The sequence below is a fragment of the Seriola lalandi genome, unplaced genomic scaffold, assembly GCF_002814215.2.
Source record: "Seriola lalandi dorsalis isolate HSWRI2012SDOR001 ecotype SW California unplaced genomic scaffold, Sedor1 jcf7180002049661, whole genome shotgun sequence".
Lineage (NCBI taxonomy): Eukaryota > Metazoa > Chordata > Actinopteri > Carangiformes > Carangidae > Seriola > Seriola lalandi.
In genome coordinates this window covers 85,359-101,238 of record NW_019520214.1, presented here as the reverse complement: position 1 = coordinate 101,238, position 15,880 = coordinate 85,359, and the positions used below count along the sequence as shown (strand labels likewise).

General features: G+C 40.2%; 1 protein-coding gene across 1 annotated transcript; it reads right to left on the bottom strand.

Annotated features, from left to right (window-relative positions):
- Positions 1–2,749: 2,749 nt before the first annotated feature.
- On the bottom strand, positions 2,750–15,301 carry LOC111648847 (G protein-activated inward rectifier potassium channel 1-like). Its single transcript, XM_023398577.2, has 3 exons — positions 14,201–15,301; positions 5,651–5,867; positions 2,750–5,223 (listed from the first exon to the last, which is right to left on the bottom strand). Exons 1-3 carry the CDS (start codon positions 14,867–14,869, stop codon positions 4,550–4,552), a joined length of 1,560 nt encoding a protein of 519 aa, XP_023254345.1. The 5' UTR covers positions 14,870–15,301; the 3' UTR covers positions 2,750–4,549.
- Between the last annotated feature and the right edge of the window lie 579 nt (positions 15,302–15,880).

Here is a 15,880-nt window from a genome sequence, read left to right as displayed (position 1 = left end):
AAGGACACCACAGCAATAAAGAGCAATTGAACCGATGTATGGTGACGCATGGAGAAAGCAAAGAAAGAAAAGCAATTGAGATTCTGCAGGGGAGAGCTGAACAATATTTACCTAGGCTGCCCCGAGCGAGCCTGTGGGCACAACACAGCTGACACCACGAGTGAATGATGCCCACTCCAGTCTCTGGTGGTGATCAAAAGGAAATTTTAAAATCTGGTTTGTTCTCTCTTGAACATTTGGACATTTTCTGTTTAATAAAATATCCACGGGTATTGGAAACTCTTCTCTTGGACACTTTAAACCATCTAATTAAAATATTTATGATAAAGGTTTTAAGTTTGTAACATGTCTGCGTCTGTTTTTGCTGATACATGTGAAGAAAAGAAGTGGTGTGTATTTACAGTAAGAGAAAGTGTCCATGGTGTAGTGAGGGCGGGAAACTCCCATTCCAACTTGTTCATTAGTTTGATGGTCTCTTCATCCGTGAGGGCGATTTACATGTGATCTTAGCTCGTAGATATAGATTTATTCACAGCTGCTGGTGCCTGTAAATGACTGCATCCATGCAAGGAGGTCAAAATAGAACAGAGCTCCATCCTCGCATTGTAGATCCCTCAATTCACAAGCTTGTCCAGCTCACCAAGCTAATGGCACTGTGCTTTAGAGAAGTGACAGTTTTTCTGCTCATTGACTATGGATGAGCATCTGGTCAGTGTGGATGTGTGATCTGATCACTGTGCTCCTCCTGAGAGTGTTTCTCTTTTTCCCTACGCGCACAGTCAAACATGTAGACACACAGTCACGTTCTGCACCCACATATGCCTATATCGTAGCATACAAATGCAACTTTAGCCTATATGACAATGACTGGAGCTCTTGTAAACATAAATGAGCCTATCAACTGCAAAATGGGCTTGTGAAGAGGTATTACACTGATTATTCATAGATTTAGACTGGTAAATTTTTCACACTCATTCAGAAATTGTAACAAAAAGGATATCAGCATCACCACTCTGGAAGCTGATTTATCTGATGGACTTGGGCATGTGATTATATACCTAGGTGATTTAATGGGACACACCTGCTTGCAAATTTTCATTAGGACATGCACTTAACTGGATCTGCAGTGAGTCTATAAACTGGAAAAATGCAGATTTGAATATCATGCCTTTAGATGCTGTTAAAAGTATGCATTAGTGGAAATGCATTGGTGTTGAGGTACTTGTACTTCAGATTCAACTACTGAGCAGTATATAAAATTATTTGCTAAAATCAACTCTGCCTCAAGCATATGCATTAAAATTCTTCATTCATGTTAATGCAGTCATTAAATAACAATCTAATATCGTACAATTATATTTTGCTGACAATCAGTGCCGTAAGAAGTAGTCACATCATACCACACTATACTGTTTTATCAATACTAGACTTACATTCACATGTTTACTTAAGTAAAAGTACAGAATTACTATCAGCAAAATGTATCAAAAGTAAAAGTACATGATTGGCAGAATAATTCCTGTTTGTGTGTAATATTTGACCATTATTGCTAATGGATTAATGTGTAAACTTAAATTGTAGCTGGTTTAGGTGAAGTTTTTACTCAAATGCAGTGTAGTAGATGTTAAAAATAATGTAAAATGGAAGCACTTAAGTAAAGGTCAAGTACCTCGGAATCCCCTCTAAGTTAAGCACCTTTGTAAATGTACTTAGTTACTTTTCATCATTGAAGTATTAATTGATCTGTCTCCAACAGTAGGAGTTGTTTATGAAACTTTGATAAAAGTTGTCTGGAACAGAGTTGCGTGAGCTATGTCTAGTAGATTCATTGCTGTGTAATGATCAACTATACTTTCTGTTTCCACCTTCTATTTTTAATCAGCTCAAATTTAGTTTTTACGTTTGGTTGGATCTCATCCATTTCTTACAGTGGCCCATGCTTATTATTATACATAGCATATTTTATTCTTTTTTATAGATGTAATTACCTTCATTCCACGAAGGAAGTGCAATTGAAATGAAAATTAGACTAATCTATTTCCCAAGCATAATTTAATGACTTAGTAACAAGCAAAACAGATTTTTCTTTACAGTTGAATCCATCATTATACAGTATTATGTCTGTGTGAAGAATGGTCTGTGATTTATTCTTCTTCCTATCATTTATCTGAGTTAATTTTATCTAAAGCTGGACAGAGGTCATTTTGTACTGTCAATGAGTTACATAATCAAATTTCTGTTTTCTGCTGTTCTTCGCAGTATGACTAATTAGCTCTGGACATCCTCAGATGTGTAATGTCTGGAAAATTACCCTTTTCTAGAGCATTTCCACCTCGATAGGCACAATCAAGACAAAATGAAGTGCCACAGAGCAGCCTGCTAAACAGCCAGACAACAAAATCATAGCTCAGAGGAGAAAGCTAAACGCTTTGACGTTAAGTGAGCAGAGGAAGGAGTACGTACGTTAACCTGGTAAATTAACATTTTTAAGTTTCTTTTACCCTGAACTCTTGCCCTCTTGTAAATTGCTTCAAAATAGAAGCTACTCACACTCACATTTAAGGTTTTAATAATTGATGAGTGTTGGTTAAACCATCACAGTGGGCGACACATGAGCTACTGATGCATAATGACGGCTAAAATACCTCTGGGTGTTGAAATGTTGACAGTCAGCACATACACAACTGGAGTCCCACAGAAAATGTGATGCAGCATATGGAAAGAAATTCTGTACACATAGACACAGGTGTGATTTCAAAGAATTTATTATTTAGTAGTTGCAATATGAAGTTTTATCTTACCTTTATATTGGCAATAATATGTGTCCCCTGATGTCAGCATCCCTGCATTCCCAGATTTTTGTTTTACATTTTAATAAATCAGTTCATGATGAAAGAAAGTCTGTAGTTCAAAATTGACATGTGATTACATTTGGTCACCCATGCGTATGCCAATGCAAACACTGCACCAAAGGGTAGAAATAGTTAAAATTGTACAGTTGTAAACATACAACTCAAATGTGCATTCAAATACACAAATAATCAGTACAAGTGATAAGCAAATACAGTGTATCAACCTGACTTGTGTGCCAGAGTTTTGAGGAATTTTTTTTCACCCAATTCATGTTGATTGACCGTTCGCTAAGCCCCATACCTACCAAGCTTTCGTTCTCACACAGCATGTATGCAGTTTACAGTGATAACAGGTATTTTATCACTCACATTTCTCAGTAAGTTTAGAAACAATGGGTTTTTGATTTCAGACAGAGGTAGACAAAAGCAGGTTTCTCATTTCTAACCAGTAACCGTCGATTTTGTACATAAGTTACAAAACTTTAGCTCCATGAAAACTCTGTCTAACTCTTTTTAAAACTACACACTTGGTGGCTATATACTGTACATGATTGCGTGATAAAAGAAAAAATAGCTTTGTTCTCATGTTGCTGTGTAGAACTAGTCACTCAAGTGTGAAGGAAAGATTTGAGATCATCACTGTTTTATTTTGTTCTTACATAACCCTGTTTGACTGCGTAGCTCACTTACCAATTATTATTTTTACAAAATATATTTTCAGTTTTTAAGATTATTATTATTAGAAGAGAAAAGGCTTTAGATTGAATACTAATGTGTTTGGGAAACATAACAATAGGTAGTAGGACTGGCTCGGGTTAATGGTATGTAACATTTCCCAAATCAAATAAAGAGCAGGCAACAGTTGCTAACATTAGCCTAAACTCTGACAGCTTCCATGCCCACACAGTGAAAAATTACTAACAGTGAATGTGTTAGTCATGAACTGGGCTTCTTTTTTAATGTAACCTGTAGAAACGACTGTAAAGTAGGTAGTTAATTACAAGCTCCTTGGCCTTGAAAGTCGCGTTTGGTTAGCGCTGCAGGTTGTAGACTTCTTAGTAGGACATGCAAACGTTTGCTTCAGAGCAGTCAAACACACAGTTTAATCATTTGCTCACAATTTTTTGCTCTTGTGTTTTTGAAAGTTAAAAGAAAGACACTTCCATCCAAACTCTTTAAATGACTATCACGCTTGCTACAGCCCCATGTGCACCACTTGAGTATTGAGGGAAAATCCAGAACTTGACAGGCCTATGGTCACTATGCTTTGATTGGACAATCACTGTTTGGTGGAGGGGTTTAGTGAAAAGTCAATTCAGGTCAGTCTTATTTATGAAAAAATGTGTTGTATGAGATATTCATAAAGTCTTTGATGCGACTCCATGAACAGAAGTGAAAGAAACAAGCAAAAGGGCAGAAGTGTTAAAAGTCAGTAGGGGGCACAGATGGTGATCTATCAAAAAACGACTCACAGTATGAGCGGATGGATGGCTTATTGGTGTTGTCCTTCTATCTGTGGCAATGGACAACCTAGTAGAGAGCCTAAGTAAGTAAGTAAATGTAAAATACTGGACAAAATCTGCAAAAAAAAAAAAAAAAAAACTTATATCACAGTAGTCTTTATGTATATACAATGCCCATCAAGCCTGATTCATTTTCAAAATGTTTTTTTTAGTCTTAAAACTAGACTGCAGAATTCAGCGGTCAGCATTCATTCTGCGCAGTTTGGGGGGAAGGTTGTCCTCCGGCCGACTCCCTACCAAAGGGATCTGGATTGGTGTTGGGGTTGGAGCAGAGATGGTGCTACTGGCTGCTGGCATTCTGTGTTTCTCCAGCTCACCCTCCTCGGCATCTCCGTCCAAGGACAACAGCTGGACCTGTTCCTCTGGATGTCCCTGCCTTGCAGCTGGGATGGAGCTGGACCTCAGCCTCTGAATACTAAGTGGCAAGTCTCCTGTGCTGGAGGCTTTCCCCCCTGGCAATGCTGGCCCTGTCTTCAGCCCCCTCCAGAGGAGCTCCTCCTTGGTGGAGCTCATGCGTTGGAGTTTGCTGGGCAGTCTAGAAGGTTGGTCCTCTATGTGATCTGCATAGTCGGCTGACAGGAGTCTTTCCCTGCGGCCTCCACGGCCGCCATTGCCCAGCAGAGGAGAGGAGGGGTTGGGTGCAACAGGCAGAGGGTTGGGTGACGTCAGTGAGGACTTCTCCTCCTGCTCTTTGACACTGTAGGGTGGTGTAGGGACCTCAAAGGTGTTGTGGAACTGGGAGTAGTCGACTCTGAAGAAGCCCTCTTCCAGTGACATGACAGGGAGGAAACGATGACCCCATAAGACTTCATCCTCAGTGTAAGATGTCCTCGCCTGACATGTCATACCTATGAATGAAAGAAGAGACATTGCTGTTGAGGAATATTTCAAATACAGACAAGAAAAATACAAAAAGGATATATTACTTCAGAAAGTGGGTTATTAAATAAAAATGGGCAGAAAGCCAGACAGGGAACTGAAAAGAAAAGTGGTGAATTCCTTTCAGGGAAAAGGGAGACAGAAATAAAAAAAAAAAAAATGACAGAGATGGAGAAAAGCTTGTGCTATTGAATATTTAAAGACCATGAAATTAAATATTCTGTTAAATATTACTGAGAAATGGCCTAGGCCACAGGCTAAATGATGATGAAACAATGCTTATTCAAAGTAAAATATATATACACATACATATACATGTATGTATGTATATACAGATAGATAGATAGATAGATACTAAACACACTATTGGTGTAAGAAAATATAATTAGCTCTAACCAGTGGTTTCCACAATGCCCTCTAGGATGACAACAATCTCAAACTGCTCATTCATGAGAGAGCGCTGCGACAGATCGAAGAATGGGCTCTTAGTGTTGATTTCGTGGCAGATGGTTAGAGGCGACACCAAGAAGAGCTGGTCCGCCCCCGTCCCAAATCCCACGTCCAGTTCACACTGGTCCAGGGGCAGGAACTCACCCTCAGGTGTCTGCCGGGACTGGAAAAACAAACAAACAGGGCATTTACATTTTTACTTACGACTCAGGATAATTCTTTCAACTTTTCTCCTCTACAGCGGGGTCAGAGCACAGGGTTATGAAAGCAAATAATAATTGTATTAGCAAGTGAATGCCTAATTGTGACATTTAACCACCGCTTAATTTTGAATTTAAATAGCACTTTATTTATAGCACTGAAATATTTCCATGCTTCTGTAGTAATGTGGTTTAAATTCCCCTCTTTGAATTTCCCAGCAGGTATCTTCAAGTGGTGCAGTTTCAAAAACTTTAGGGTTCACAAATTCAGAGGGAAAATTGTGTTCATTTTTTTTTCTAATAAATAAATAAATACAAATCAGTTGCTTATAAGATTTAAATTATTGCAGCTATTATTTGTTTTGACACAAGGTCAACCTTTGCAAAGGGAAAATTATTCATTTGAGTAAAAACAAAACAGAGGTGTAACTCACTTTGCTTCTGACCTCTCTGACCAGCAGCTGACCAGCGGCACAATCATAATTGTCCTTTTTAAGGATCAGTCGGTTCAGCTGTATAAAGCACAACCACTGGTGTCTGACAATATAGTGAACAAAGCAAGTGGTCCTGACAGACGGCAGGGATGAATATTATCAACAAGCCAGTGAATGGAGTCCCTCCAAAAAATTCAAGGCCTTGTTTTTTATATCTTGCAGGGTTTTTATGACCCACAGGATTTGCTGGTGTGCAGTCTACGAGGCCTGCTTCGCCAGCAGGGAGAGATTTTATGTATCTCTGTTGTATAATTTGTGCCATTTTGATAGATATTTTTCATCCAGTACCCATTACAGCTACTATATAGATATGTGTGCATGTATGTTTTGCAGATGTTACCCTAATGGGAATGTAACTGAAGCAGTGTGCATGAAAATGACTTTGAGATGGTAATTTTGTTCTGTGATTCGATATGGTTCCATGTGAAATGGGAGTGGGATGTTGGGTCGAGAGTTAAAGGAGCTATTTGTAAGTTTTGATTTTGCTACATATCAACATTAACATTTTCAGCTGTTCACTTACTGGTCTAGAAAAATTGTTCAGCATCAAACTTGAACCTTTATTCGCCCAGAGCTTTCTCCACTTGTGGAGAGCAACAATGTTAACTCTTGTTTTACTTCTATTTCTATCACCTATTTTCTTCTACTGAAGTTTGCATGCTAATCAGCTAGCCCTGGTTTGGCTGGAAAAACTCTGATTTTCTGATACCGAGTCAGAGGTCAATGAAAACACAACAATGGCTCTTGGCAAGACTCTTAAGTAAACAGCTGTTAATGCTCACGCTATGTAGCAATTTCAAAACTTATAAATAACTCTTTTAGGCGGGAGTTGATTTTAGGGCCGAAAAGCAGGCGGGACAAAGCCTATAAACTGGAAGTGATCATAGCTGTTCAGGATTTCTTACATCATCCCCACGTGGAGAGGAAGGGGATGAAGAAGAAGAAGGAGACGTTTTTATCTTTGGTCTTAGGATTTCATGTTGATGTGATGGCATCCAAACACACTCCTGTGACAGCTGCTTTAGTGGGATTTTTTTAGAGTTTGCTGACACACCTGCATGTTTTGTAAAATGAGAAGAGGTGGTTGAATCTCCCCAAAAATCTATTTTTTCTCTCAGCTCAGGATGAGTCAACAAAACTGTTTTTTGTTTTTTGTTGCAGAGGCAGAGGCAGGGGTAGATTTTGATTTGAAAAGGAACATTTGGACATATTTTTGGCATTTAGTGATAGAGAGCGGAACAATACACCCAGGGGAGGAACAACACTTCACAGGACCTTGATGTTGTACTCTGTGCACTGACTGGTGAATATGCTGTGTAAAGGAGAGAGCAAGGGTGTGAAAAACAGTGGCCTCCCGCTTCCCTCACATCTCTGTCAGACAACATGAGCATGGTTACAATTTATATTTTAAGACACTTTGACCTAATCATTTATTCTGTACACGCCTCCTCATTGCCAGAACATTAGAGTACTTAAAAACTCTCTGTAGAAGCCTGTCCTCAAAGGCAAGTATCATTAGATTAAGGAAAGGACACTAGTGCTCGCTCTTCAGAAACCGAGCTCAATCAAATAAAGTAGCTGTTAAATTAAAACATGGAATTAGAAAGGAAGCTCAAGGAAGTGGAAAAAAGGAAATTTAGAGCTTATAAATTCTCTTGTCCTGTCAAATGCAAACCTGTTAATCTAGTTGGTATGTCAAGAATGAATGATTAACAAAGAAAAATGTGTTTGTTTCAATCAGACGGCTCTGAAACCTATATGAATTCCACTATCAGTACGAGTGAATAAAAAGCATAAAAAAGAGAGAAAATTAAATCCTCTGTCCCAGTAGATAAAATGTATTACCTTAACTAAGTTATATTCCTTAATGGCTCAATTCTAATAGTTCTCCCTGTCGCCTCATGTTAACTTGAATGCAGAGTAGTCTCTCTGGCCCTTTGAGTGAGGAGCCACTTGGTCCACAGATGGCAAACAGACTGCCATTTGTATTCAGAGTGATGTTGAGGACAGAGGGATGTGACATTTCACAGGAAGACGTCTGTGCCCACAGATCTCTGGCTTGCCTCGGTGAGGGAACGTGTCACCCATCATGCTGTATAAATGATGGGTGCTCCCGAAATACGCAGCCAGGGAGCCTATGCCTCATGGCCACTGAAGTTAAATCAGGATAAACACTGTTGAAAAGTGTGGACGCCTGACAAAAAATTTTTTTTAAATAAACAGAAGAAAGACTAAAAAGCCACACCACCTGCCTGTGCTTTAAAGTACATGTGTTCAGGGTATTCTTGTCATTTTGTTGCCACTGCTATTCCTTACATTGATATGTGAACTGTTTATATCTATATTTAAATATTAATTCATCAGCTTGTTGGCCCCATCCTGCAGCAGTGTCCAAAACAGGCAAAATTCTTAATTTAATACTATTTAAATACAAGTGTGATAATTTTTCAATTGATTTTTCCATATTGCTGTTAATCTCTGCTTCAGGAAAAGCTTCCTCCTTCTACTATAAGTGAGAGAAGCACATTAAATCATTTTTAAAAGCCTGCCATGTCTTTATATTAATTCATTTCTTTCCCCCAATCATTTAAAAATGTAAATTGTCATTGAGATGCTGCAGGCACGTGTTGCGTTTGTCAGCAATGCTCCTACAAGTCAGTGAGATTGGAAACCAATTTCCTGGGAAGTCATATTTAGGCCATTCGTTCATGGCTCCATTGACTACCACCATGGTGTTACAACAAAATTATACCTCTTCCAAGGAAGGAGAGACCTGCTCGACACTGAACACTGAATGGTTTTAACAGGGTGAAAGCCTTGTGTGTTCACAGGGGGAAAGTTAATGGCCTTTGTAAGAGGACCTGATATAGAGGGAGTGCTTAATTTACCAAGCCACCTGAGATTCTGGTTGAGTGAAAGCAGGCCCAATCCCTGGTGACTCACTTCCTCCTCAGTTGACAGTGTGTGTGTGTGCCCGCGTGCAGGTGTGTATGTGAGAGAGATGCAAAGAAACACAAACAGCGACAGACAAAGTTATACAAGTGTGTGTGTGCGCGTGCGTGTGCGTGCGCATGCGCACACATGTACTTGTATGTTTGTGTGTCTTTAATACAACCATGCATGTGCAATGTGTGTGTGCTTATGCCCGTGTGTGTCCAGCTGGAGACTTTGAAGCTTAAGCTGGACATCAAACATAAAGCTCACACAGACGTCACATTTGAGCTCTACCATATTACCAATCTTTTGACAGCACCATTAAAGCTAATTCATCTGTCCCTTCACCTCCTTCTTCTCCTCTTTCTGCTTGTCCTTCAGAGTTAGACAGTGGCAGATGTTGCGAGTCATGCTGACAAGTCTGCCTGCCTGTCTAGCTAAACCCCTGCATCCATGCCTGTCTATCTGCTACTACTAGCCCTTATCACTTGTCTCCCGCTGTGGACCAACCTACTGCAACGAGCTTCTGCTGACACTGACGAGCACCGCCCAGCTGTCACTCTCTCCCTCTGCTTCTCTGTCTTTTTGTTGGCTCCGGTTTTCCACATTGCTGCTGCTGCTTGCTTTCTCTCTTGTCTGAGCACTTTTTTTTTGTCTTGTTAGAGTGTGGGTGGGTTTCCTCTGCCGCGCTGCCCCCCAAACCAGATGCAAACATGTTTCCCTGTTTTAAAATCATATTCTGCTAGTGCTGCAGGGGTCAGTGCACCACTACATTCTATTGGTTTATTAATGAAAGGTGCATTAATATTAATGGGAATTCAAGGTTATCTTTTTAAGTTAATATACATTATGGTTATAGAGAAATGTGAGAGTCCTGCCAAGGGATAATGTTCCAAAATAAAACTGTATGTAAGTCAAAAAATTGTGTAACAAGTCTAGGCACTCGCAACTTCTTTACCCTTGACACAAAATGTGTGTTTAACTGCATTAAAAATAATTTCTACTCACATTCAGAAACAGGGTCCCTGTTCCTTTGACTACTACCTTGTTTTGACAAAAAGTACCTTTATTTATTCATTCTTTTTAACAAGATCCCTCCTGGCAGGTATGAATTACTAGAAAGATCTTGCATTCCAGCAAGGTTTCGTGACGGTTGTGTGGGATCACACTTGTACACGTTATAGAGTTGTGAGGAGCTATTGACATTGACAATCTTGACAGTTGTGTTAGATATGTAAAATATCTGGTTCTTTAAAAAAAAAAAAAAGAGAAAAAAAAGTTCAAGGTACAAGGCTTTCTGATATGTGTGATGCCATCGATTGAGGAAAGCTAAAGAATCTGTCGAGAAAACAGCACAACTGCAGCTTTAATCAATTCACTTTTGGATTCTCGGTCAAAATTGGATGAATTCATCAATTATGGCAGCATTTTTTCTTCACAGATTCAACAACAAAGCATTGAATTTGAATTTGCTACCGCTCAGATTCATACATCTGACTTTCGCCATAGTAACAGTGGCCAAGGCTCATGTGTATTGTAGTATTCATACTGGACCAAATTGATGGACAAAAGATGATTTCTCAGAAACAAAGTTCAAATATATAAAACTGGGGACCATAATATAAACCAATGTGGTTGTTACACCATTCATGAGAGTACAGTGCTTCCATATTAAGCGACAGTGAGGATACTGTTTGTAATGGGAATTAAGACTGGAGAAAAACCCTTCCAGAACCAGCAGCTGCTCCAACTTCACTCTACTCTCAGACCTTCAACTGGTAAAATTCATGTAAGCAAACAGCCCCACTGTCACATGTAAACACAGTGGGGGAAAAACCCCACCAATCACAAGGTAACAGCAGAACCTTTTGATTGGTGGGTTTTTTGTCTTATAAAATATTTCGAGCAACAATCTTTTGGAAAACTACTAATAATAACAACTAATAATAAGGTTGACACTAATGATAGCCAATGGAAAAATAATGCCTATGGTCTCTCACTACCTCCTGGATAAGTATATACAGTTGTGAACAAAATAAAGTTGAAAAGAGTTAAAATGCACCAGTATAATGTGCTTGAGTTGCTTATTACGTTCATGCCATCTATTTTATGCAAGCTGCTGTTTTAAAATTTGCAAAAGATAGCTGCATCCCTGCTTAATGATTTGTAAATAACACAAGTGCTGATCAAGAACCTGACAAACTTTAATCTTTGCCAAAATCCAGAGTATCCAGGTCCCATAAGAATTTACAGCCCACACCTATCCCTGAGTATCCCTGACAATTGATAGCAGGTGCCATGCCACAGTGCGTTTACACAGCTCCATCATTAGGATTTACTGCAGCATGCCTCATTTCTCCAGTCAGCTTTATGGGCAACCCATCTGACAGTGACCTTGAGCTGTGTGTTACCTGAACACGAGTCACGGTGTTGTTTCTACAGTGCAGGTATAGTACTACCGGGTGATGTAGAGTCAATTTATTCTACAGTACCCCATTGTACACTGTACAGTTTGACACCACGATGGCATAGTTTTATGGGCTCTACAATGTCAATTTTAATATAGATTAAAAGACATATTGCAACGCTCCATTCAGCGGCAATGCTACAGTGGTATCCTGCACATTTAATCAACAATCCAAATATGACAAATCACTACATCTGTTTCAAGATATTATCCTGCAGCGAACATCAGAAACTGCAGTGGATAAAAGTGAACTCGGAGAGCATGTTTTGGTTGGTTACTGTTTGTCCTCTGGGTATGACTGATGCCACTGAATGTGATGCTCCTTAGCAGCCAATTAGGAAAGTCCTGGATGTCTGACCTTCGACCAACACATGAATAGCTCTGGCTTAAAAGATAATTTAATGCTCATTTAAAAGATAATTATTTACTGGCAGAAATCCCAGATCAGGATCATCACCTAAATCGAATCAATTGATCTCTGATAGAAAGCCAAGGACTGAAAATAAAATAAAAAAAGATGGGTGAAAGCAATTCAAACAGTAAATGTTCCCACTGTATTTAGGTTTGCAGTAATTATGTTACACTCAGGCCGATTCATTAAAAAAGACCTTAGAGGTAAAGATTAGGTAATGTACTCTGCTGGTTCTCCTTAATGTGTCTGATATGGAGCAGTATTGTAGCAGTTGTGGCACCATGTTCTGCTTTAAAAGTTATGAATGAGAGCTGATTAGGTGCAAATCAAATTTCAGCTAAAAGTAGTTGTACTGTGTTACGGTATCAAACAGAGAACATAATTTAAACTATCCCAACAATTCTTCTTTAATAATAAATCTGAAGTGGTCCCATGTGCCTTAAAAAAAAGAGGTAATTCTACTGAGGCAACATCATGTGCAGACAAATCTGACCGAGCTCAAACATGACAGCGTGCCCCATGGGTGGACATCCAACTGCTTTCAGTCGTTTTGAATTAATAGGATGAAAGCAGTAGAAGTTACAGAAAACTATAACAGAATATTAAATTGCCTGAATGAAACTACTGTTCTCTGTGGCAGGAGAAAAGTTGATGATATTGCATTTCTGCCTTGCTGTTAATTGCAAGGCAGAACATATTTTTTCTTTGCCTTTCTGGGCTATTAATTAAAAAGCAAATGATAATGAAATGAAATGAAAATCGTCCTAGAGAGGGCTAAAACATTAGAGATAATAAGTTATTTAATCACAGCTTTTAATGTGTTAAACTGAGTCACTTTTATTTCTCTGCTGGGTACCATTTCAGTTTATTTTCATCCTAATCAAAAGAAAAAATGTCCGACACTGGACAGAAAATGATACTTTAAATGAAATTATATGCTTGGATAAAATCAGGGTGCAGCACAAAGCATTAAGTGTGACCATATTAATGCAGTCATGGTGATACTAACATAGGCCTACTGGGAGCTTAATGATGGTTCTCCCTTGAGAACCACCAGAGAGCAAGAACCCTGCAAAGTAAAGTGTCATCTTGAGATCATCAGACTACTCCGCAGAGACGACATAAGCAAAACTAACTCTCCCTGTCACAACAGAGCTTTCAGATATCTACCAGTGTTTGGACTGTGTGTATGAGATGTGTTGAAGTCTGCTACAGAAAGTGAATGCAGGACTTCTTCATAAAAAAAAGATTATACGTATGTATAGGTGTATATATACTGTCTTATGGAGCACCCAGCGCTTCAGATTAGTGGTATTTTTGTCTTTAGGTGAGAGTAGCCTCAGGAAACACAGTCTTTACCTAATTTTTTCCACTAAGTATAAGAATTGGTTCAATAGATCTTTTATTCAATAAGCGTAATTTCGCACCTACTGTCCCCTGGGGGACCATTCATCTCATCTGTGGACAGTTGAAACAGAGCCTGAACTCAGATATACAGCCTATTGACAGCGATTCTGCTGACTGGAGGGGGGGGGGGGGGGGGTTAGTTTGTGATGACCCTGAGTGTACCAGGCAACACACTCAGCAGCTCAGAGATTAAGAGGGAGGAGAGCAGAAAGAAACAGAAGACTCCTGATAAATCCCACAGTGCTGCAGGGGGTAAATGTAAATGGTCACTTATTAAAATACATCTGATGTTGGAGCCTCATGTTAAAACCATGGCCTCTCTACAAATCACAGAGACCCTCAGGGAATGCAATCAATTCTGGAGATGAATGGGAATTCAATGCATGACTTGGAAAGCACTCATAAAACATAATGAGCAATTTCAGAACAAATGAAGAGACTGTCAATTAGTCGCAGGCTTGATAATGGCATTTGTAGAGTTGAGATGAAGAAGGAGGCAGATGCTCACTGTGCCAAAGTGCGCCTACTTGTTTAATGGTTTTGGAGACATTGCGCTCCTCCGCTGTATAACCTGTAGCCTACCTTGATGAGTTTGCACCTGATCTGCGCGGACACCATATGGCTGTTCCGCAGGTTCCCCACTCGGAACATGAGACACAACTTCCCGTCCCGCTGCGAAATCACCGCGTCCTGGCTGAACATCAGCGTCTCCGCGCGCTTCTTGGGCTGCGACATCTTGATGAACATGCAGCCGATGAGGAACGCGTCCACGATGGACCCCAGCAGCGACTGAAAGAGGAAGAGGATGATACCTTCCGGGCACTTCTCCGTGATGTAGCGGTAGCCGTAGCCGATGGTCGCCTCTGTCTCGATGAAAAACAGGAACGCGGAGGGAAAGTTGTACACGTTGGCGACGCACGGGGTGTAGGACGAGTCGTGGCCGCCGTGGCTCAGGTCGCCGCGGATGTAAGCGATCACCCACCACATTGAAGCCATGACGAGCCATGCAACTGTGTAAGTGAGGATGAAGATGAGCAGGTTCCAGCGCCACTTGAGATCCACCAGCGTGGTGAAGAGGTCGGAGATGTACCGGCTGGTCTCTCCGCCAAGGTTACCGTGCTGGACGTTACAGCGGCCGTTCTTCTCCACAAACCGCTGCCTCTTTCTCTTCACCGGGGCGGAAAAAGTCATGCCCCGGTTGGTGTTTACCACCTGGTAGTCCTCTCCAAATTTCCTCCTTATGGCTGACATTGTATCAATCTCCTACTTGTGACAGGCGATCAATACACGTGCAGAATTAGGCTCTTTACGCAAGTTTGGTACCCCCCTGGCCAAAACCATGCAATAACATTCAGCGCGCCACTCGCATCCTGTGAGATGGAGATGCGCTCCTCTCGTGTAAATGAATCCTAAATGAGCAGAGATTCTGCGCAATACATGATTCAGACTCGGTCCTTTACGCAAATGAGTCTCCTGCAGGTGCCAACTTTTTGTTCAGGTGTCATCCATGCATGAAAAAAAAAGAAACTAATTCAAAAACACATTTTACACAAAAGCTGATTTCAAAGGTCCGTCCTTGGTCGATCCACAGTTTCTGCCATCAGCAACCCTTTAAATGTGAATGGCAGGCTACAGTGCGCACTTCTGCCTGAGGGAACACGCTCTGGTAGGAGTGACTTCAAATTAAAGACTGTAGAGGAACTGCAGCACGGGTGGCAAATTTCTCTTTCACACAAGGGTGGGGGACCTGATGTGGGCTTATAGATAGGGAAATGTTTTTTTTTTTTGGCCTGTATCCAATCAGGTAAAAGCATCAGAGCGAGCAAACAATGTAACAATGAAATCAACCGTGAGCAATTTCTTTTCATTTTATTATTTTCCCCCACATTACTTTGACATTTGTTTCCTGTCGCCTTATTATCTCTATCTTGAGGAAAACGCTGTATTATAAAATTGGTTTTTCGAAGTACTCGTGGTGATTGGCGGCTATTTGGTTCCCCCTAGTGTAACTGCAGAGGAAGTAAACCTGAGCGATGCCAGTAACTGTAGATGATCAGCACTACAGTATATGCACAGGGGAATACTCAGTTTATAGTTTCAGACAGTTTGTGAGGGGATGTCTCAACAAAACTACATGTTTATTGGAATATTAAAGGGGTTGTTCAAGAAATGTAGTAGGCTTACCGTAGCCTATAAGCATGCTTCACCCCAGTCCCTATATTATCACATTCATATTAGTATATATATTTGTTGTCAAAGCAA